The sequence below is a fragment of the Cajanus cajan genome, chromosome 6, assembly GCF_000230855.2.
Source record: "Cajanus cajan strain Asha chromosome 6, NIPB_CcT2T_4, whole genome shotgun sequence".
NCBI lineage: Eukaryota > Viridiplantae > Streptophyta > Magnoliopsida > Fabales > Fabaceae > Cajanus > Cajanus cajan.
The window spans coordinates 40,513,837-40,536,019 of NC_138522.1; the positions used below are offsets into that span (position 1 = coordinate 40,513,837).

At 32.8% G+C, this 22,183-nt stretch overlaps 3 protein-coding genes across 5 annotated transcripts; 2 read left to right on the top strand and 1 right to left on the bottom strand.

The window, feature by feature from the left end:
• Positions 1–1,476: 1,476 nt before the first annotated feature.
• On the top strand, positions 1,477–5,842 carry LOC109790660 (Pentatricopeptide repeat (PPR-like) superfamily protein). Of its 2 annotated transcripts, XM_083077069.1 has the most exons (3): positions 1,477–4,871; positions 5,065–5,126; positions 5,724–5,842. In XM_083077069.1, the coding sequence occupies exon 1, from the start codon at positions 2,491–2,493 to the stop codon at positions 4,567–4,569; it is 2,079 nt and encodes a 692-aa protein (XP_082933195.1). In that variant the 5' UTR covers positions 1,477–2,490; the 3' UTR covers positions 4,570–4,871; positions 5,065–5,126; positions 5,724–5,842. The 2 variants fall into 2 exon arrangements, with proteins under 2 accessions (XP_082933195.1, XP_082933194.1); XM_083077068.1 differs by lacking the exon at positions 5,724–5,842 and having other exon boundaries at positions 5,065–5,299.
• Positions 5,843–8,990: 3,148 nt separating this feature from the next.
• Positions 8,991–11,038, bottom strand: LOC109790659 (uncharacterized). Its single transcript, XM_020349849.3, has 2 exons — positions 10,206–11,038; positions 8,991–9,846 (listed from the first exon to the last, which is right to left on the bottom strand). The coding sequence occupies exons 1-2, from the start codon at positions 10,873–10,875 to the stop codon at positions 9,242–9,244; spliced, it is 1,275 nt and encodes a 424-aa protein (XP_020205438.1). The 5' UTR covers positions 10,876–11,038; the 3' UTR covers positions 8,991–9,241.
• Positions 11,039–17,247: 6,209 nt separating this feature from the next.
• On the top strand, positions 17,248–21,473 carry LOC109790656 (serine/threonine-protein kinase MPS1). Of its 2 annotated transcripts, none has more exons than XM_083077070.1 (6): positions 17,248–17,488; positions 17,563–17,712; positions 17,799–18,781; positions 19,066–19,266; positions 19,704–19,865; positions 20,803–21,473. In XM_083077070.1, exons 1-6 carry the CDS (start codon positions 17,404–17,406, stop codon positions 21,373–21,375), a joined length of 2,154 nt encoding a protein of 717 aa, XP_082933196.1. In that variant the 5' UTR covers positions 17,248–17,403; the 3' UTR covers positions 21,376–21,473. The 2 variants fall into 2 exon arrangements, with proteins under 2 accessions (XP_082933196.1, XP_082933197.1); XM_083077071.1 differs by having other exon boundaries at positions 17,251–17,488; positions 17,859–18,781.
• The last annotated feature ends 710 nt before the right edge of the window (positions 21,474–22,183 follow it).

The following is a 22,183-nucleotide window of genomic DNA, read 5'->3' on the forward strand; positions in this document are numbered from 1 at the left end:
TAACCCTTACCAGAATGATGTAGCTCACTACAGCAATCTCACACCAGTCGAATTGTCACATTCTCTCATACATATTCTGTCATCAGATTTAAATTATTTCCATGGGCTTTTAATCCTTGTGGAATGCTTTTACAAACTATTTATACAAATGAAGATGTTTTGAAATATATTATACCTTTCCGACTGTGACACATTTTTTTTTTACCGAACAAAAGTTGTTGTGAGTTACAGTGGTAGTTAGAATTAACATATATAGTGGAGTTAGAACAACTTCATTAAATAATTTTATTTTATTTTTTACTTTTAGGGAGATTGTTGTAGTCTTTTACACGGGTGATCTTTGTGGACTACAATACTCCTTATTAATTTTTTTTGGGTCATCGTAACATATAACAACTTTTTCTTTACACGGAGTGAGGTTACTATGGGCTATAGTGTCTCATTAATTTTTTTGGAGTTGCTATAATCAATAGCAACCTTTTTTTTTTCACCATTCATTTTGTCAATTAGAATGCATCACGTGACCTTGACAAACAAAATTTTTTTTTGGAGGTCACTATAATCTACAGTGACACCATTTTAACTTTTTTTTTCATCAAGCATTCTGCTAATCAGAATGTCACATAAGACAATTTTTTTTTTTGAGGTCGTTGTACTCCACAACGACACCATTTTAACTTTTTTTTTTCACCGTGCATTTTGTCAATTAAAATGCATCATGTACATTTTGCCAATTAAAATGCATCATGTGGCCTGAACGATACAAAAATATTGCGCATTCTACTAATTAGAATGCATCACATGGGCCCAAATAGTATAAAATCAATTTTTTACCCCACTATAAAAAGAATTTTACTCCTCACTTCGTTTTTGTTGTGTCTTCCCTTGTTCACTCTCGAATCTGGTTTCTCTATTATGGTCTCGTTCAGTGTTTCATTTTTTATAAATAAGTTGTTCCTATTATGATTTTCTTCGATACTGGTAAATAATTTATTTTGTTTTCTTATTGTTATGTTTTGTTATTTTTTTTAATTAGTAGTCGACGCTAATAATTTATTTGAAAGTTTATAAGAAAATTTAGATTTAAAAAAAGGTATTTTTTTTATTTTTACTATAATATGTTGAAAAATAAAATTACTTATTAAAAATGTTATAATATATTTAAAAAGATAATATGTTATTTTTTATTATAATATATTTAAAATTTAAAATATTTTGAAAATGTTATTATTATTATGATCTACAACGACACACAATATATATATATATATATATATATATATATATATATATATATATATATATATATATATATATATATATATATAACTAGATTGTTATAGGCTATAACAACCTTTAGTTAAGTCAACTTGTGTCATTATAAGCTACAATGACTAATTTTGGGTTGTTATAAGCTTAGCGACTCAAGCTTAATGACTAAAAATAAATAAATATTTTGTCACGTGTCACAAGTATCGATGTAAATTAAGTGATACTATGTTAAACAACTTTAATGGCATAATATGTTTTAAAAACAATCTCATTTGTGTAAAATATTTGTAAAAGAATCCCACAAAAGTCAAAAAGTCATTTTCATGTCATTAGTTTTTCAACTTCCAACATGTCTACCGAGTTGGAAGAATTGTTATGATTAGGATATAAACAAGATTTCACATCAATAAAATAAGAAAAAATAACAGTTTATAAAAGAGACACATATTTTAATTATTGAAAAACTTTTTGAATAATAGCTAAAAATAAAATCATGAAAACTTAGACTTAAAGCGGGTAATGTCTAATCATTATGAAATTGTGTGTGAAATAAGAAGAAAAAAACTAAATAATAACAAAGTTTTAATTTTTTTATATAAATATTCTTTCAAATAAATACAATAAAACACTAGTCGTGGGTGATTGGGTATCGCAGGCTGCTAGCGTAAGAAGATTTGTTGTGCATACATATTCCATCATGTCTTTACATTTGCGATGCTAAGGTGGGAATGACACGAATGGGTAGAGTGTGTTTGCATTCCAGGAGGGATATAGCCTAACTCAGACGAAGAAGGAGCTGTATTTTGATTTTCACTTTCGTTGCTCTTTAAACAGAGACGTCTCTTCCCCATGTTTTATTTATTGTGTAAAATACAGAGACAATTTTATTCGACTAAGATAAAACTATTATATGATAAACTTATTTTTAACATTTGTTGCATTAAGAAAAATTAATTTAATTAAGAATTTTTAAAAAACAATTAATATAAAGTCGTTTTAAATTAACTTTTATAATAAAAATTAAACAACACTTTTATCGGACTTTTATAAAAAGCAGAGGAGAGAATAGTATAAATGTTTATATACATGTATCTGCACACTATTTTCAACGTGACAAGGTGTGAGAATTCATAATCTTTGGACCATTCTTCACAAATTCTATAGCAGTAAAAAGAAGTGTCAAATTACTGAAGGCGCTATTTCGAAGATCGTCCTCCAATGCGTAATGGGTTGGCAATGGATTTAAACCAAATCCAGTTAGCTTTAAGCTGTTGTGGACGCTTTCAAACTATCAAACATGCTAAATCACTTCATTCTATTATAATTAAACTTGGCCTTTTCAATAACGTCTTTCTACTAAACAACATGATCTCTGTGTATGCAAAATGTTCCCATTTCGACGATGCACAAACCCTTTTCGACGAAATGCCTCACAGGAACATAATTTCCTACACAACAATGGTCTCTGCATTCACCAATTCTGGGAGGCCCCATGAGGCTCTCACACTATACAACCACATGCTGGAATCCAGAACAGTGCAACCCAATCAGTTCCTGTACTCTGCGGTTCTCAAGGCATGTGGTCTCGTGGGTGATGTTGAATTGGGCAGGTTGGTTCACCGACATATATCTCAAGCTAAGTTGGAGTTTGACACTGTTCTGATGAATGCCCTCTTGGACATGTACGTCAAATGTGGGAGCTTGAGGGATGCAAAGCGAGTTTTCCATGAAATTCCGTGTAAAAATTCCACCTCATGGAACACCCTCATTCTTGGACATGCTAAAGAGGGTTGCATGAGGGATGCGTTGAATCTGTTTGATCAAATGCCAGAACCAGACCTTGTGTCTTGGAACAGCATCATTGCTGGTCTTGCAGATAATGCTAGCCCCCATGCTTTGCATTTTGTTTCTATGATGCACGTGAGGGGCCTTAAACTTGATGCATTCACATTCCCATGTGCCCTCAAAGCGTGCAGTCTTTTTGGCGAGTTAACCATGGGGAGACAAATTCATGGCTGTATTATCAAGTCAGGGTTTGAGTGTAGCTGTTATTGTATATCAGCATTGATTGATATGTATTCGAATTGCAAGCTATTGGATGAAGCGATGAAGATATTTGATAAGAACTCTCCTCTTGCTGAAAGCTTGGCAGTATGGAATTCCATGCTTTCTGGGTATGTTGCCAATGGAGATTATGTGAAGGCTCTCAGTCTGATTGCTTGTATGCATCATTCTGGTGCACTGTTTGATTCCTATACCTTTAGTATTGCTTTAAAGGTCTGCATCTATTTTCATAACTTAAGATTGGCGTCTCAAGTGCATGGATTGGTCATCACAAGTGGCTATGAGTTAGATTATGTTGTTGGTAGCATTCTTATTGATCTATTTGCTAAACAGGGAAATATTAACTATGCATTAAGATTGTTTGAAAGCTTGCCGGATAAAGATGTTGTGTCTTGGTCAAGTTTGATTGCTGGTTGTGCTAGATTTGGTTCAGGAACATTAGCTTCTTCCCTCTTTATGGATATGGTTCATTTGGATCTTGAGATTGATCATTTTGTCCTTTCAATCGTTCTGAAAGTTTCTTCAAGTTTGGCATCACTTCAAAGTGGCAAGCAAATTCATTCTTTCATTCTTAAGAAGGGGTATGAATCAGAGGGAGTTATTACAACTGCTCTTATTGATATGTATGCAAAATGTGGTGAGATTGAGGATGCCTTAGCTTTGTTTCATTGTCTTTCTGAAATAGATACCATGTGTTGGACAGGGATCATTGGGGGATGTGCACAAAATGGAAGAGCAGACGAGGCAATTAGTCTTCTGCGTAAGATGATAGAATCTGGTACAAAGCCAAATGAAATCACCATTCTAGGTGTTCTCACTGCATGTAGACATGCTGGCCTAGTTGAAGAGGCATGGACTATATTTAAGTCTATCCAAACAGAGTATGGATTGACACCATACCCAGAACATTACAATTGTATGGTTGATATACTTGCTAAAGCAGGACGTTTTAAAGAAGCAAGAAAATTGATTAGTAACATGCCATTTAAGCCTGATAAAACTATATGGTGCTCCTTGCTTGGTGCCTGTGGAACTTACAAGAATAGACATCTTGCAAATATCGTTGCTGAGCATCTTCTTGCTACCTCGCCAGAAGATGCTTCTGTGTATATAATGCTGTCAAATGTTTATGCATCACTTGGAATGTGGGATAATTTAAGCAAAGTGCGAGAAGCTGTCCAAAAAGTAGGCATAAAAGGAGCTGGAAAAAGCTGGATCGAGATCCCTAGTTGAGAATAATGATTTTTTGAATGGCTTGGTTCAGCTAGCTTAATTCCTCGTAAATAAGATATTTCCAAACAAGTCACTTATGTGACTGGAATTTGAACTGTAAAAGACAGTCTTTATGTTTTGGTGACTGTCAGTACAATCAGAAAGTAATAGCGCAGAAGTGTCAAATTAAAGGACGTTTAGATGGAAGATACTACGCCAAAGAATGCAGCAGTTCAGTCCGATTAGCTTTTTATACTTTCTATTGCCATGGGGTTTCACACGTCCAATGCTGCCTCTCCAACAAAGAGATAAAAGCTAAAAAGGTAAATACAAATTGTACTTCCAATAGCATTTATACGGTTATACCTCTTGTAGTTTTGATTACATTTAGTTTTAATTAATCAATTTCATATTATTGCCTTTTTTTTGTAATTTTTAAATTTACTTGATCTTTTTGTACACTAGTAGTGTTATTAAACAAACTTACCTTTCTACATTTTTTTGTTGTGTTTGCAGAAATCATCTGGTCTCAGCTCCTCTTTTAGCAAGGTTCAGCAGCTTGACATTTTTAGCATATGGTAAGATTGACATTCAATATTTAAGAAATTCTACTAATACATTCATACACTCTATTATTGGTTAATTATTTAAAAAGTCAATTTAATTTGTAAACGAGTCCCTTCTTTAGAGTGTTGATTTTGTAAAGAATGAATTAATAATGAAAAATTTGTTGCCACCATTTGTCGTTTTATTTTTGTTGTGAAAGTGTTGTAGTTTTTTTTTTCTTGTCTTAATGGTACTTTTGGTCTATCATATTATAATTATATAAGTGTTAATCACTTATACACTGTTAGTGTAAATTTGTAAAAAAATTTTACACTGATAATTAATTATATCTTTTAATTGTATCATGTCACTGTTAAAAGTAAATATATTTATAATGACATGACACAATTAAAAAATATAATTAATTGTCGGTGTAAAATTTTTTTACAGTAATTAACTCATTATATAAAATTGGTCTTTTATAAGTATTATAATGGTATGTTTTTTAATCCTCCACCAATTTTTCGTTAAATGTTTTAACAATTTTTGCTAAATGATACTAAAGATAACATGGCAGTCTAGCTGATATGTTAATTCGTAACTAACATACTGACATGTTATTATTGTAGGTGAGGTGATGTGCGAATTTGGACTATCATGTCATCTGTCACTTCACTTGTTGGCATTATATCATATGTCATGTCATATGTCAACACCACGTTATTTAATAAATTTTTTTTTAACAGAATGATCAAATTTACCACGTTATTTAATAATAAAAAATTAACAGAATGATCAAAATTACACGATTTTAATACTTGATGAATTAATTTTGTGCAATTGTAATATGTGGATAACTAAAAGTGCAATTACGTTTTTTTTTTCTTTTTACAGTGAATTCTCTTATAATAGGGATTTAGGTTACGATGATAATATAGGCAGAAAAATCAATGAATTATGACTATCAAAGAAAATGGCTAGCTAGGCTTGACTTGTGGTTTAGCTGTACTCCCTCCCTTTTTTTTTATTTGTTCACTTTCGAAATAAAATTTTACCTGTTAATCCATTATCCACCTAATTACAAGTTTAAGATAATGTTAATTACTTTATTTTCAATTATAGTAATTAACACAGTTTTAATTTATCTTAACATAAATGGGGATATTAATCATAATTTTATTATGTATTATCTTCTTAAGTAGATTTTTTTTGGGAAGTCTTCTTAAGTACCCTTTCTCTTTATAATAAGCAAAAAAAAATACGAATATTAAAGAAATTAGTTATTTTTATTAAATTTTATTAATCGCACAATAGTTTTCTTAAATTATATTTGTTATAAATGTCAAAAGGAGTGCATTAAATTAAGAATATTTTAAAAAAAATATCATTAAATGAAGTAAAAGTAGTTAAAATTTGATTATATTTAAGAAAAAAAATATGATATTTATTTGCTTATAATTAAGAACGGAGGGAGTAAATAGATAAAAAGAAATGAAGGTAGAATACTGCATAATAATTGTCTGGATTTTTCGCTAATTTGTTTTTGTTTTGTTTTTTTAGAAAAATTGGAGGTTGTTAACACTGGAAAGTGTAAGTTGACGATACATTTGGCTTGGAGTTGACTTATCTTGCATGAATCGCTGTGCAATTTGGAAATGCCAACGCGGACTAACAATATCACTTTTCTTGTTTTTTGTCTTCTCTCGATCCGTCCTATTTGCCCGAATTTGAGAACAGATTGAGACACCACCAAGTAGCATTGTTGAGGGTAGACAAGAACTTATCAAGCTATGTCTACCACTTTTTGTATTATTTGATCAGATGGAATTCTGACTTCATCATGATCCAAGGGAAACAAAGATATAAAGCCTTGCTCATATATTGATTTGCAACGATTTTTAAAGCTACAAATTTCCTTTCTATTAGTTTTTGTACTTGAAGGCCATGTATTGGCTTGGCCGCGATTGGAACTGTCATCCCCACAAATTGGTCTTTCCAAGCCACCTTAATGAGTTAAATGACTGCTTCGTATTAATTGCAAAGCTTGAACAGGTGGGGCACCTTAATTTAGGAGAGCACAGTGTGTTCTTGGGAAGCTAGTTACTAGTTAGCAAGTGCAACAGTACAGTCCAAACCATATGAGCCTGACCCATCATGAACACTAGGGACATGGGTTGGTCCCACTAAGAAGATTAAGTGGTGAACCCCACCTCTTCATTATCACTCACTGTATGCTTCCTGCATAAGGCCGACTCATTTCTGTGCAACGTCTCCACCGTGCATGCTAGTGGCAGTGTCTTACATGGAATTTTATCTTTGAAGTCTTCCATGGAATTTATTCTCGTGCCATGTTTATTTCTTTCTCAATCATTGCACCCACTTTTGTCTCCAGACTCGCACTTTATTCTGACTTCCTTCCTACTAGCTTTTATTTTTGTTTCGATATTAACAAGCAAGCATTAGCATGGCATGTCAAGTTCTGATTCCTTCACAGTTTCCAATGACTAGGAAGCACTGCCAAAATTACCGCGAAACTCCCACGCCAAATGCTTTTTGCCCACTCTTTTCGCGCCATATTTTGTTGGTTATCAACAAGAGCTAAATGGTCAGTGACTCAGTGCTAGTGGTCACTCTGCAGTAATGAGTAATCAAACTCAAACAGACCCCTTCTGCTTCAGCTACAAGCATTACATGGAGCGGGTAGCTACATCATAACATTGGTTATAATCAGTGTCAAAGGTTGTGTTTCAATATTCAAAAATCTCTTGACATTGGTGGTGATTGTTAAGCCCATGCCGAGTTGCTTAAATTTGGGTAACAAAATCATAATACAATGAGTACAAAACAAGAGTCAACTAGTGGCGCGATTTGTTCCGGATTCGATGGAAACGCAGTAACGCACTACACCACACGAATCTAGATCACACGCGCGACCGTGAGGTTCCCGTATTAATTAAGGCCGCATTACTATGAAAACGCACATGACAATAAGGTAGTAGTTCGCTTCAAATGTGAATACAAAGGACTTGCTTGTAGCTGATGTCATGGGAATTTCTACATGTGCGTGTGAAGGACTTCAGTTCCATTAATATTAACTATAATAGTAGCACCTAAACAAGTTTCTACGTATATCGAGCTATTGTAAGAATTACGAAGCTACTCCTGTTTAAATAAAACAATAAACCAAAGCAAATGTGGTTTCAATAAACAATTAGAATAAGAAGTGTCTTTAGTCTTTCGATTGCGATAACTTCGTCATTGTCCCATTAACCTGTTTTTTTCTTGGTCATTGTTTTCTGCAGTAAAAGGGTTACCAGGGCCGGGTTTCCACTGAGTTAGTGAGATATGAGAATGGTAGATGTAATGTAAGCAACCTTTTTGCAGTGATGTGTTAAATTATGAAATTCTTTCTACTTGCTCACCTTTATTATGTAAAGTTCACAAAAATATAGAAAGATACGAATAATTCAGGACTTTAAAGGATATTGTCTCGAGTCTTTTTTTCTTTCAATTTTCAGACCGTTTGTTTATTATCGTTGGAGAAATTTGAGCTCTGACCCTGAGGGTGTAGAAGATTGTTGACCTCCCTTCCACAAATATCCCTTTCTACTGTCATGACTCATGAGATTATTTTTTCTAGAAAAAAATAATGAAAAGTTATTGTCTCCTTGGGATATATTTCCACTTAAATTTCCCATTTTGTCTGTTTCATAAAAAATAGTAGTTTGCTGGAGTCAAACTATTAAGCTGATAAACAAAGCAAACTTCATGGCAGATGTAAGATTATAGGTCCTGTTAGTATATGCATTGAATGGATAAAGGAAAACCACTTCTTGTAACAGTCTTCCCTAATATAATAACAAGACAAGTTTTAGTTTAGCTAAATGACACACATATAAAGCTAATTATGCAGTTAATATACAACCAAAAAGAAAAATATGGCGTTAATAATTGCTGTAGTAATATACAGTCATAGATTAAGTCTGACATGGATTGGAGAGGGGGTGATACAAAAATGATCCGAGACCGATCTATACTCCCCCCACAAAGCACCAACGAATTAATTAATTAACTAGATGATGCCATAACTTGAAAGATCTAACAAAGCAAATAAACTGATATATGGAAAAAGCAACAGCACCACATATCAAAAGCCTCTATAGATTACAACAAAGCAAGGCAATATAGCTCGTGGATTAAACACAAACAACTCATCCAAATTAGAATAGGCCCCAACAGCCCCTGCAACAGAATCATACTCCTCCATGCCACCTTCTGCATTCTTCTTCACCCTGCCTGCTATCACCCGACAAACCAGCATTGCCCTCTTGTCCTCACTCTCGTCCACACACGCCTTGTCGTGAGCCCTCCCACTCGTTGCCGTCGTCAAGATACCGGTTCCTCCGGTGACCTTGAACCCATGCTTGATTATGCTGCACACGTGGCACTGTGGTATCGAGTGGCACAAGTTGGAGGACCCGTTTAGGCCTAGGGAGCACGCAAAGGAGGTGCAGTGGAACCTGAGTAGCTCGTTGCCATCTGCTATGCATCGAGGGTGTTTCTTTGAGAGTTTCGTGGCTTTGGCTTTTATGGAGTCTCTGTACTCTTCGAATTTGCTTATGGTCTTCTGAGTGTTATGGACCTTCAGGATGCGGTCTATTTTGCACACTGGAGATTGCTTCTTCAGCCAGCTCGAGTGGAATATTATTTCGACTATGTTCTTGCTCGTGTCTTCTGGACCCAGCTCAGAAACTGAAATTGAAAAAAAATATAGCAAGTCATGGACCATAGTACATTGATACATGATTAAAAGTTTAGAACTTTAAAACCATAGATGGCATAGTGGCATACAATAAAATGTCAATTATGGTGTTTATATAACTGAACACATCACATCATATTATATATGGAGTCTATTTGGATTCAGGTTAGAACTACTTTTGAGAGTTTATTTTCAATAGACTAGAACTCATATAAATTTATATTCAAACTCATTATATCAAATCAACTTATGGATATCAAGTTAGTTAAGAAAAGTTGTACAAATGTTGAAGAGAAAAACTTATTTTCTTCTATTAAAAGTGTATAATATTATGAATATGATATGATACCTGCATGTTTGACAGCCTGGTGATGTTCCAAGCTTTCAGCTTTCATGATCTCACCACAGTCAGGGCAAGAACAAATGCTGCTCCTAAGAGAAGGGTCTCTAGTGAAGCCAAGAACCGGGTCTACCACCATTCTACACTCATAACAACCGGAGAGTCTCCTGAATGGCATTGACCTGAAAGAGCCACCGCCAGAAGAAGTTGAAGATGCTGACAGTGAAGAAGAGGAGGCAGACACGGGTCCATTGATTTCATTAAGAGGTGCTTTCATGGATCTGCTGGAAGCATCGTTGTTGTTGTTGTTGCATCCACTTAGTGACAACCTTTTCTTGTGGATATCCGGGGTTGCTGTGTCAGACTTTTCCGTGATCTTAGTGTTGTTACAAAGTGAGCCTGAGCATTTCATCTTCTTGCACTTCTTGCTGTTCTCTTCTGAGACTCGTTCCTCTTGCAGCTTTCGCTGTTCTTGTTTTTTGCCATGTTGTTTTTCTTCTGGGGGCGATTTTGCTTCCTTCTGCTGATGATGGTGTTGTTGGATTTGGACATTTCTACAAGCCAATAGGCCTCTTACCACCCATGAAGGTTGTTTCTCTGTTTTCTGTGGCACTTGGTTTTGGTTTTGGCTGACATGTTTGGTAATGGTTTGTTTTCTTTGGGTTTTGAGTTTGCTCATTGTAGAAAGGATCGAAGTTTCTTCAGCCTAACAAATGATGGTTTTTAGAACAAGGTGTATGTGACATGTGAGAAGGGCTCTTAAGAGCGAGGCTTTGAGAGGAACATGTGGTTCTTCCTGTGGGGGAGATATATGACTTTATGATCAGTATCTCTCACCGTTGGTTTTTCTAGATTGAAGAGTCCTTTTTTGTTTTTTATTTTTCTAATTAGTGGGAAAAGTAAAGAGATATTGGCTTACGGGTCCCCCCTCCTTTTTATGCTGTGCCTGTCTTATGGATAGAACATTTTGTGAATATCATAACTGACCATCTTTATTGCCTAATTCCCACGGGGAGTAAAGTACTTGAATTTGATGGTTAATTGTAGTTTAATCTTTAATAAACAATTTAAATTGATGGACCTAAAATTGAGTTTAAGTTTTTCTAACGTATCTATACTTTTGAAGCAAATGGACCACGGTATTTCTTTTTGCAGTATTTGCTAATTTGTTAAGTTTACCTTTTTCTGTTTCTTTTAGCTCTCAGCTTCCAAATGTCCTAGCAGAGTAGTTATGATTTGGCTTGAGTCATGAGTGCAAAGCTATGAAACACAAACCGTTTATCAGATGAAAATTCTAGGAAATTTACATTTGTGTGTTAGTATTATATGCTGATATAATGGTCCCCCCTGGTTCCTTTTTCTTTGGGGGGGAAAAGGTAGCGTAACGTTAAATACTTCAATGACATATATTGGCAAAAATTATATTTTCACTTCCATTCTTCTGTTGTCTAGTTTAGCAATGTATTATTTTCTTTGGCTAATAAAAAAAGAATCCCATTCCATTATTTTATCCAACGGAAAATCACGTTTCAATAACAAGTAGATCATGTTGGTGCTAAAATTTAAGATATTAATGCAGTGCATCATTGAGGTTGGTGTATACGCTAGGTTGTCTTTGCCCTCCATTGAGATCCACTCCATCATTTATAGCCTAGACATTTCTTCCATCATTTATGTGCATAGGAGTTTTAATACACAATTCTTGTACACATTAGTACCTGGAACTGCCATGGTTTATGAAACCGCTTCTCAACATTATTGGGAGATGATTGGAAGAACTTTTTTACCTCGGAAAATGTTGGTTTTGGCTTCAAGATACACACCTTGGCTAAATCAATCTCCCATAATCGCTGACACAGACCATGTCTTAACAGATCTAAATCTAATAGATAAGTGATTAATACTACTAGATAAGACAAAAAACATTTACGTATATCACAGCTAGAAAATGCATCAAAGAGTACTAAGTGGTTCCTTTCGTACCCCAACCCAACACAAGTTTATGGGGAGAGAGTTGATAATTAATTAGGCTTGTCGTTATTCTAAGCCCAAGGTGGACTTTTTCGGGCTAAACGCGTTGCACCATTTGCAAGGTATTCCACTAATTACCCCATAATGGTACCTCTCATATAGGGAAAAGCTGCTTCTTTGATTCCCTTTCTGCCTCAAAATCATGCAAGCCCATATGCTATGGAATAAAGTCGTTTACTTTAATTAGCATAAAAATCAGTAATTTTCCCCAGAAATTTTGAAAAAAATGTCTTAACCGCTAGCTTGGATACGTATTAACATTATGTATTGTATTTTTTGTATTGCAAAAGGCATTGACACAAAGCATAGCCGTTGATATTGTGTGTAATGTTTCTTTGAGGTACTACCGTTATGAGAGGTGTAAAGGTAACTCAAATTTAGCTTCCAAATGGTAAAGGCATAACACATTGCAGTGTAATGAAGTAATTATTGTTCACTAAGCTTGTGATTTACACTTACGCTAGGGAAATGGAAAATCTATTTGCTTTGAAAGATGATGGTAGCATGTTACATACATATTTTAAGTTTTACTTCTTTTAGTAAGACATTAAGATAAGAACTTTATCATGTGTTGCTTGAGTCTTGAGTGAGAACACTCATTATAGAGATAGCAGCGACGCACCAAGTGTGTTTAAAATTTTAAACTAGCACGTGATATGAGTATGTCAGTTAAAGTGGACTAGTACACAAAAATGTTTAATTAAAAAGTGGTCATAAGAGAAAATGCCCGTAGGTGACGAAGAAATTTTAGAACCCTCTATGAGCACAACTCATCCATTGATTAAGAAATGATAAGAGAGTATGGAGAAATGAATGGTTAAGATCTGTGCTGGAGTAAGATAATTGTTACTCCAACTGCATACCAGCATTTTTACGAGGTAACAGAAGAGAGCACGAAATGTGATGAGATGAACAGAGAAGGACAATAAAAAGAACCTTGAAAAACAGAGACAAATCATAAATCTGTGGGGAGCAGCTATTTGACTGTTATTGTCCTCTCCACAGGCAAGGGATGCTTTTGTTTCAAATAATTTTTTTTTATTTTAAAAAATGTGAAGGTGGGAATATTTATTCTCATATTTGTTAGAAATGTAAAATATTTAGTTTGACATGTTTTTCTTTCTCATGATAAAAGATGAGTATCTTATATTTTTATAGGAATAGAAGTTACTTTTTCTAATAACCATCTCTTCTCACTTATTATTTTACATTTTTTTATTTATTTTGTTTTCTTAGTTAAATAAAAATATTTTTTTCTAAAATTAACAATGTCAACCAAACACGTGTATGAAAATAACATTTTTGGAGGTAAATTTTTTTAGAATACAATATTATACTTCAAAATAAAAGTTAATTTTATAATTTAAAGAGTTATGCTAGTGATTACACTTGTTTATCAAAACAAATTTAAACTATTACTCTATCTTATTTAAATGGTAGATAAAATTATATGACTTTTTTAAGTATGTTTTACAAATAATTTTTATAATTTTTATTAATCATATATAATTTTATGGTGTAAATTTTATAATTCTCACATTTTTTAAATTAGAATTATTTTTATTATATATTTATTTTTACTATATATATAATATGGAATTGAATGAGATGTTAAATTTAGAAAAATAATACATTTAATAACATTTTGCAAAAAATAAATTTTATCATTTCTATTTTTTTTCAAGAAAATCATTTCTAATAGTTGAATCATGTTATATTTATGATCTGTACGTAAAATTTTAGAAATTTTAGAAATATTTGTAATCTACAATAAAAAATTATTTTTATTTTAAATATTATATTATATATTAAAATAAAATAACATGATGAAAAATTAATTATTTTTATTTGCATGAAATTTTATAAACTTGATATATATTTAATAATAAAAAAATTAACACAATAGTAACATTAATAACATTAACGTACTATTCTTTCTCCTATATCATTTTTCATTTTTGATATCATTTCTCTATCTCTTAATTTAATGGTGGTTTATCGTGAGTATTAAACAAATTTTTTCATACCCACCTATTTCTCTGTGTGCATGCAGAATTACAATGGACAAGATTAAAGTATGATTTAAATATATATTTAGTCAATCAAAATTTTTTCATTTTTATCTGCTAAATTTAAAATTATTTTTTAAATTCTAGTAATTTTTAAAAATTTTATTCTAGTCTAAAAGTAATAAATTGAGATAATTAACTTCAATTAAATTTAATGTTATATTTTCACGAATAAAAATATCAGTAATTAAAATTTATCCTATAATATCTAACATATTCTTTAAAATTGAGTATAAGGATTAAAATAAGATTTTTTTAAAATTATAGGACAAAATATAATCAATTTTAAATTTAAGAAAATTTTTAAATATTAATACAATCTAACATGAAATTTAAATTACAATAGAAGATAATTTTGACTCACTCTACTCAATCTTCCTCAAGATGACAGTGAGAAAACGACACCAAATCTTAGGGAAATGATAACCTAGCTAGGTCCCAATAAATGATAATGCATGGCTTAGTCTTAGTCAACAAGTTGACTAGTTGGTGATTAGAAGAAATGTGAGAAACGTGGAGAGCGTGGGAAGCTACTAATAAACCACGCACAAATCAAGTGATCTAATAAATAAAATTGGATTTACTCATAGTTATAGCACCACCAATACCTATTGTTCGTGATGTTGATGTTGCTCAAGGCAATTGTTATAGAGCAATTACTTTTGATTTATTTTGTTAAAAATAACGGTGCAAAAATTTAGATTTTACGTGAAAATTTGCGACAAAATCTAATAAGCAAAGGGTCAACTACTACTTTTATATATTTTTTTTTTGAAATTTGATTCTTTCCGCTTGAATTCAAGTTGCCCTACAAAGTTGTCAGAAATATTTCAGTGCATGAGTCCATGGGAAGCAAATGTTCGTGAAGACCCGAAAAGATTCTCTTCCATTTCTTGGAGCTCGAATTGCAACTAATGCAACCATGTCAGTCTGCTTGTAATTTCAAAAGTATAAATTATAAATTATATAAATGCATTTCTTTCTATATGTAAACAAAAATAAGAGTAGTGAGGTAGCCAAACTAAGAATTCTATGTTGAACGAAAGTCACTAACATTACATAACATTATGTGTGAATAGATATACATGATCAAAAAATAAGAATGCGACAAGAGTGAACGTATAATTTAAGTAAATGTTTAAATTAATTAAATTAAAAATTTTAATTATCCATAGAATTGTATACTTAAGATTAATTCTTCTCACTTATCATTTTTTCATTATATATATATATATAAAAGAGAGAGAAAGAGTGAGAATTTGATGATACTAGATTTAAGTCTAAAAACTTGTATTAAATCTTATATATTCAATATTTTTTATATATTACAAAATTAACCTATCAAACTATTGAATTATGTAATATTATACTTAAGATTTTATATATATATATATATATATATATATATCAAATTTTATATGATTTCAAAATTATTTAGTAGTTAATCACAACGTTTTCTTTAAACGTGTAATGTGATATTTAAAATGTGTAAATATTTATTTTTAGATAATATATTTAAAAAAGTTCAAATTATATGACATTTTACATAAATTATTTTGAATATAATATCTCATAATTTAATGATTGAATTAATTAAATTTATCTTATACAAAAAGTTATTAAAGAGATATAAGATTTGATATATGTTTTTATACTTATATCTCATGTCAACGAGTCTTTTATATATATGTGTGTGTGTGTATATGAGAGTAACTATGTTAGAATTCATTGACACTGTGATGTCAAAATTATAAAATGACATATTCAATATCTTTTGATAAAATAAAAATTTAATTTATTCAACAGTTATATTTGATAGTATTAATATCAAAATTCAAATAATTTTGACTCTTCTAAATATGTTATTTAATATTAGATATTTATATATATATATATATATATATATCATTTTATATATTAAAATAAAGTAATATGATAAATTACAAAATAATTTTTGAATATCCTAACATTATTTTATACTTTCATTCATTCAAAAAGTAAATCAATGTAAAAGAATCTCTACAATGTTGAACGTGGTTTTCCACGTATATCCAAACACGCTATAAGTGAAACTAGTTATGGCATATGAAGAACTAGTAAATAGTATTGTCTTTTCATTGACTCAAAAAATAAAAAATAAAAAATGAAAATTTTCATTGAACTGATAAATAAATTGTATATAAAAATATAGAAATAATGTAACAATTGAAATAGCTTTTGATTAAATAACACATAAGTATATAAAAATAACAAAATTTTGAGACTCTTTTTTATTATTGGTTATGAAAAACCTTCTTGAAAATCATATTAATAGTGGTGATTAAAGTTTTTTTCCTTCTTTATTTTGTGATAAGATTTTTCAGTCCTTAATTGTTTTGATGTTTAAACTGTATTAAATATACTTGACTCTTTTTCTCATATAAATGTTATTTCTTTTTTAAATAATTATGATAGAGGAGTAAAATATTTATCGTCAAAAATAGTAAATATACAATAAAATTATTTCAGTCTCGGCATAATTTATTTCATATAATTTGAACCTCTAAACAATTTAATTAAACGATATAAGTGATTATTACTTATATCAACTAATATTAATTAAACATGAAATTTGTAAGAATTACTTTAACAAGTAATGAATTACTATTTTTTTTTTACATGGAATTACTATTATGTTAACCATCACTAAAATATATTATTAGTATAATATTTCAACTGTTAGTGCTTCAGCATGAATTTAAAATAGAAAAAAATGCGATGAATTCATATAAAGAGAAGACTAAATCTACATGTGTTTAAAAAGGTTTGATAATTAAATTCATTAATATAAAGATATAGAAGCCGTAACTTTGTTTCATGCACCCATGTTTTTAGATTTTATGATGGGTGCAGCATCTAAAAGAAGGCCAAAATGGATAATACCAATTTCCAGCCCAGAAGCCCAAGCCCAGGGAGGCGAAGGAGCGTTGGGTGGAGTGGGCCCAGGGGAAGGGTGAGGACTGAGGACTGAGGAGCGCGAAAGGAGAAGTTGAATTGGAATTTGAGTGAGAAGGTGTTGGTGGAATTGAGAAGTGAGAAGCGAATAGAAATGCGGTGGAGATTGCTCCATGGATGGGAAGCCTAACCCGGATTCCTCCTCCCCGGACTTCCTCCGCCACGTTCAAGCCGCCCTGAAACGACACCGTCCCCTCGGTCCGTAACTCATAACTCCCTCACTCGCAATCCCATCTTCTCATACCTCATTTCTAGGGTTTCTCCTTTTTCAGGTACAATGCACTCCAATTCCATAAGGCCACGTCGCACGCTGCTTCCTCAGCGAACCAACTCTCAACAACAACCACCACCACCTTCTTCTCACAACCTAGATCCTCACAAGAAAGTCCACTTTTCAACTCCAACCACCACTGCTTCGCAGGGTAAAATTTTATCATATTCCGCGTTTCGCCTATTCCCAACACGTCACTCTATGGATATGTTTTTCTTTTCGTCTTTTAAGTTGCAGATGGATTGGCCACTGAGTTGGAGATTTTATCTTCTCATATGAGTTCGCTTCGATTCGCAGAAATGGAGTGGGTTGAAGGCAACCAAGTTGAAGCGTCGTCGTCGATTGGATTCCACCAGCAAGGGAATGTTCAGAAGGTAGGGTTTGACGCCAGTTTGAGAAGTGATAGTGGAGTGCCCAAGAGAAGTGTGGCTTCTCAGGATAATTTGCAGCAATTCAGAAGTTTTTTGAGTCAGCCAGCGACGCAATCTTCTTGTGCTACAACCACCTCGGTTCATTCCACTTCAGCGCCCATGCTGAATTCAACAACGCGGTATTCCCATTCGCATCAAGACGGTGGCTCGAGTGTGGCTGCTGAGTCCTTGGGGGAGGTTAATGTTAATCCCCGTCCTATGAATGATGGGGTTGTGAAATCAGTTAGTGTTTCCAATAGAATGTCGGTTGATTGCGCAGAAGCTGAAGTTCAAGCTTCTGGTTCTTGTATTGGTGGTGCAGTGTTGGCATCTCAGGAGAGCGATCTATCTAAGGAGCAACAAGGGGGTATGTTAAAAGAAACTGGCAATTATTGTGATGATGGTAAAGGGAAAGAGGCTGTGGATGTTGCCACCATACAACCTCAGGCTCCACCTCCCACAACCACAACCGCAACTTCATCTTCAGATGTGAAGTTGGAGGCTTCTAAGGTGGAAAAACGGGAGAAGGCCGCAAGTAGTAAAGGTGCATCAGCTGCCCGGAAAAGGACTTATGACCCTGATTTGTTTTTCAAAGTCAATGGCAAACTTTATCAGCGTCTTGGCAAGATAGGTAGTGGTGGAAGTAGTGAGGTTCACAAAGTGATTTCATCGGACTGTAGGATCTATGCACTTAAAAAGATCAAGCTCAAGGGTCGTGATTATGCAACTGCATATGGGTTTTGTCAAGAGATTGAATATCTAAATAGGCTGAAGGGAAAGGATAACATCATACAGCTTATAGATTATGAGGTACTCTCATTAACAGCAGATTTCTGTTACAATATTTTGTTGTATTTTCTTTTAGTTATTGCTGCTTCGTATCTCTCTTGGACGTCTGTGGATGTGGATACAGTGTGTAATCACTTTTATATGCATGCTCTTCATTTTTGGGCTCTTGTGTTATATACATTTTCAGAAAAGAAATAAAAAAGAGGATTTTCTTGAGTAGATTTTCATGTGTGTAGTAGTGTATGGAAAATATTACTCTATTTAGCAGTGTTCACTTTCACTCAATCAGTCAATCTTGTAATTAGGTGACTGACAAGGCTTTGCTTGAGGAAGTTATGAAAGGCTCCTTCAGTAATAAAGATGGTCGGGTGAAGGATGATGGATGTATATACATGGTACTTGAATATGGGGAAATTGATTTGGCTCACATGTTGTCTCAGAAGTGGAAGGAACTGGATCGAAGCAATCAGACCATAGATGAGAACTGGCTTAGATTTTATTGGCAGGTTTCAAAATCTACTATATATCCTTGAAAATATTTTATCATTTATTGAACTTGTGTGTTCTGTATATCTACTTTTTCCTTCTTTGATAAATCATTGAAATTTATAGTGTTTTCATTGTGTGAAAAATGTAAACAACACAACTGTGCCTATATCCAAATTTGCTTCAATATGTTCTGGATGTTTAATCAATTCCTCATATTTTACATATCGTTTAAAAAGCAGTTCTGTGTGTGGGTGGGTGGGTGGGTGGGGGGGTGTTATTTGTGATCAGATCTGAACTGATCTTCTCTAACGTTAGTTGCTAATTGCTATTATTTTCCATTATTTGATTATGAACAGTTGTTTCTTTTCCTCATTGATTATTTTTCTTGGAAAATTTTTCTTTACTCTTTGTTAATGTAAATTAGCTGAGATTGTTCAGTTGACACATTTTGCAGCAAATTCTTCTTGCTGTCAACACTATTCATGAAGAACGTATAGTGCACTCAGACTTGAAGCCAGCCAACTTCCTACTTGTCAAAGGTTCCCTAAAACTGATTGACTTTGGTATAGCCAAAGCAATAATGAATGACACAACCAACATCCAAAGGGATTCACAGGTGATTATGCTTATTTGCCACCACATTTTCTCTACTTTTGATGAACCTGTACATACGCTATGATTGCAATGCATGTCTCACTTTCCTTGTGGCTATATGCCTTGCTTTTTACCCTTAGTTGCTGTTTTGCATCATTCATAATTGGGATGTGCGGCAATGCCTAGCTAAAATAATTCCCTGCATTGTAAAATGTGGTGCATAATTGCATATCAATGATGTATGAAGTGTGAACTGCAACTGCATTAAGTGATATTACGTCATATTTTGTAGCCTTCTGTTGCATATACGGTTGGTTCTGCTTTATAAAATTTTACAATTTCAGATGATTTATAAAGAAAACATTTTTTTTCAGTAATGTTTTGGTCAAGTTGTGTCTCATTGATTGTGACGATAATGCTAAGATTTTAGATTAAAATTTTCAGACATCTTATTCAAAAGCACTTTTGGATTCAAGAATTATTTGATTATCACACATCTGTGTCGGATAAGAATTGGTAGAACATCATGTATTGGTTTACCAATTTAGGTGATTTTACTGTAATAACTTAAGTTGCTCTTTTTATGCGGCTGGCATCAGTTCAATACTCTATTAAACTGATATGCTGACCGATTGAATGGTTATAGCTTCACGGATGCATTTAGTTAGGCTGGATAATTACAATTTCACGAGTAAATCTTCCAAACTTACTGTACCAAGCTCTAAAGTATATTTAAATTTAGATAATCAAAAAACTGAAATTACGTTTATTTTCTCAGGCTTAGAAAGAAATACTGCAAATCGCTAAAAGTTTGGTATTTCCTTAAAAATAGGTGAAATTTTAAGAATGAGCGTTATATTAAAAAAAATTGTGGTTGAACTTTTCATCACAATTTTGAGGGGATATCAAACTAACTCTAAATAATAAATTTGTATTTAAAGTGTTTTAAACTGTTGTAGGTGGGCACTCTAAGTTACATGTCTCCAGAGGCATTCATGTGTAATGAGGCTGATGCGAACGGAAACATTATAAAGTGTGGTCGGTCATCAGATATCTGGTCCCTGGGTTGCATCCTTTATCAAATGGTGTACGGGAGAACACCTTTTTCTGATTACAAGACATTTTGGGCCAAATTCAAAGTTATTACAGATCCAAATCATGAAATTACGTATGAACCAGTTTCAAACTCATGGCTTTTGGATCTTATGAAGAGGTGTCTAGCATGGGATCGCAATCAAAGGTGGAGAATTCCTCAGCTACTCCAACATCCTTTTCTTGTTCCTCCTGTACCATGTCATTCATCTTTGGCCCAAGATCATAGCTGTAAATTGCTACAATTTATTTCTGAAACTTGTACATATGACCCAGAAGCATCCCAACTGTGTAGTCGGCTTCAACTGCTTCTTAGTGATCCACCCGAGAAAACAACTCACTCATTAAATTCACTAGATCAACAACTAAAACTGCTGTCCCAAATGTCAGAACTCTGTATTCAGCTGCACGAACGTTTGTCAAATACCGAAAACAAGTAGATAACGAGGGTAGCTAGTGAGTTGATCAGGTTGTGTTCATTTTATTTTTTTGGGTTTTTTTGTTCAATATAGTTTCTTCAATCCCGATTTTTACTCTATTTTTTCTTCCCACCTTACACCTCTATCTCATTTTTCCATCACATCACCCGCATTTATAACCTTCCCTCGTTCATTTTATCTTACCTCCCAAAGTGCAGGTGCGAAGAAGTTTGTATTTTATTTGACGTGCTTTTAGTAAATGTAATTTTCTTCGTCATACCAAAATTTTCATCGGCTAGGTAACATTTTTTCGCTTATTCGTAGTCAGGTTGAAATGTGTAGCAAGTGAACCAATTTAGTACATGTCTTGTATAAATTTTGTTTAGACAGAAGCGCCAGGTTCCATTATGTTCACAAGCAAATTAAGAGTGTAGATATGTTTTTTTAGGGGGTGTATTGGATTCGGATTTTAAAGAACTTTTTTAGTTGAAAAAAGTCTTGTGAATTTTAAAAGACTTTACAATATTTTCATGATTTTTAAGATTTTGTAGGATTCTACAAGACTTTCAATTAGGATTTTAATGGATTATGCAAGACTTTTAAGTTAGGATTTTAATGGATTCTGCGAGACTTTGTGAACTTTGCAGAATTTTATAAATTTTTTACATAAGATAAGAATTCAAGATTTTTTTCAAACATTCAAATTTAAAGAGTCAAATATAAAAATAATGAAAAAAAAATAATGTCTGGATAAATAATAATAATTTTTTGTAATATCATGTCGTTCTAAATAGAATTTATTCGCATATTCATAACTATACTAATCCTT